The sequence below is a fragment of the Lutra lutra genome, chromosome 8, assembly GCF_902655055.1.
Source record: "Lutra lutra chromosome 8, mLutLut1.2, whole genome shotgun sequence".
NCBI lineage: Eukaryota > Metazoa > Chordata > Mammalia > Carnivora > Mustelidae > Lutra > Lutra lutra.
In genome coordinates, this window is record NC_062285.1 from 59668720 (window position 1) to 59670712 (window position 1993).

Below are 1993 nucleotides of genomic sequence, written 5' to 3' on the forward strand. Positions count from 1 at the left end.
TGCTTGGAGAGTTAGCTAAGTACAATACTGAATGAATTAAGTCAGACACAAAAGAAATAGATGGCAGATTTCACTTATACGAAGAACAAGAGAAGGCAAAAGTAATGTATGGCCATAGATTACCTGTGAGGCTGGGATAGCATTGCAAAGGGGGACTTGATCTGCTCACTAGCTTTTTGATCATATTCTCTTTGAGAAAGCTTATTGTGCTGTATCCTCATATGTTGTGTACCTTTATGTATGTTATATTTTAATAAAAGTAGGTGAAATGCTAAAAATCTGCCACAAATCTATTTAGATATAGGTAAATGTCATTTATAGAACTCACTTATATTCAATGATGGAAAATTAAAAATGATTCATGTTCTTACATTACTGAGACTGCTCAATAATTTGTTCAATTAAAATCCCTATGTATAAAAAATTAGAAGAAAATATACCGAATTTGGGTGATAAAATTGTTCACTATGGCATCTGTCAGCATTTAAAAAGATGTGCATTCAGCAATTTTACTTAACATCAACCTAACAGATATCATCATGCATGCAGTTCGAACCTAACTCCTAATAATCTCCAGTCACAGTTTGCTACCTGTACTTTGCAAAAACTTGCCCAAGGTTCTTCTCAGTGCATTTTTAACCTCCTTGTTTTTCAGGCTGTAGATGAAAGGATTCACTAGGGGAGTGACCACACCATACTGTATGGAGAAGATCAGCTCCAGACGTGAGCCTGAGGTTGGCATTAGATGACGGAGGAAAGTTGAGCCATAGAAGAAACTCACTGCAGTGAGGTGGGAGGAACAAGTGGAGAAGGCCTTGCTTCTGCTTGCGGTGGAGCTGATGCTCAGGATGGTGGAGACAATGTGCACATAGGAGATGAAGATCAGGAAGAATGTACCAAAGCCATGCAGGAGTGTGGAACAGACTAGGACAGTGAGGTTGATAGAGACATCAGAGCAGGACAAAGGGAAGAGGGAGGGCAGCTCACAGCTGTAGTGATGGATGGTTTTGGCCTCACAGAAATCCAAGTTTATTATCAGAGGGATATTAATGAGTGCATCTAGAAACCCCAGGCTCCATGAGCCCCACACAAGCTGCATATACAGCTGATTATTCATAACCTGGCCATAGACGAGTGGGTAACAGATAGCAGCATAACGGTCATAGGCCATTGCTGACAGTAGGCAGACTTCTGTTCCTCCAAAGTCAAACAGAAAGAAGACTTGAGCCAGGCAAGCCTCTACTGAGATGGTTTTCCTTTGAGACAGGAGGTTTTCCAGCAGCCTAGGCACTATGGCAGTAGAGAAACAAAAGTCCACAAAAGAGAGGTGACTCAGGAAGAAGTACATAGGTGTGTGGAGTTGGGAATCTACCCTGATGACCAACAACATCAGTAGATTTCTCATTATAGTCAAGAGGTAAATCCCAAGGAAAAGCACAAAGAGCAGAACCTGGATGTGGGAGTCAACAGAAAGGCCAAGGAGGATGAACTCTGTGATGGTGCTGTGGTTCCTCAAAGCCATTTAGAGAGGATATTCCCTAGAAGTAAAAATAAGCATAAACTTCAAACCTCTGTTGACCACACTCAATTACCAGAAGAGGGGGCTTGAACATAACTAACTTATATTTCTTGTTTTTCCTCATTGATTTTTTTTATATCCTTTCTTCCCAGACTGATATTCTGCTTCAATTCTGAATAGGTCAATCTCAGTATGATATTACCCTATAGTTGATATTCTATCTCAGACATCACTGAAGGAATTCACAAATTCATTCAGACCTTAACCATGACTAATTTAGTCAGTTTCCTTCGATAGAAACTGCTTAGCAATATTACCTGTAATTTGCATATTTTAGAGAACTATCTATAATGGATGTTGCAAAACTTGTAATTTCTCCTCTATCACTGTTTCTTTCTTTTTTTAAAAAAATTAACACACAATGTATTATTTGCTTCAGGGGTACAGGTCTGTGAATCATCAGTCTTAAACAAT

At 39.3% G+C, this 1993-nt stretch overlaps 1 protein-coding gene across 1 annotated transcript; it reads right to left on the reverse strand.

Moving 5' to 3' along the window:
• Positions 1-577: 577 nt before the first annotated feature.
• On the reverse strand, positions 578-1522 carry LOC125106910 (olfactory receptor 8S1-like). The gene has a single exon (XM_047741495.1). The coding sequence runs from the start codon at positions 1520-1522 to the stop codon at positions 578-580; it is 945 nt and encodes a 314-aa protein (XP_047597451.1).
• Positions 1523-1993: the final 471 nt, after the last annotated feature.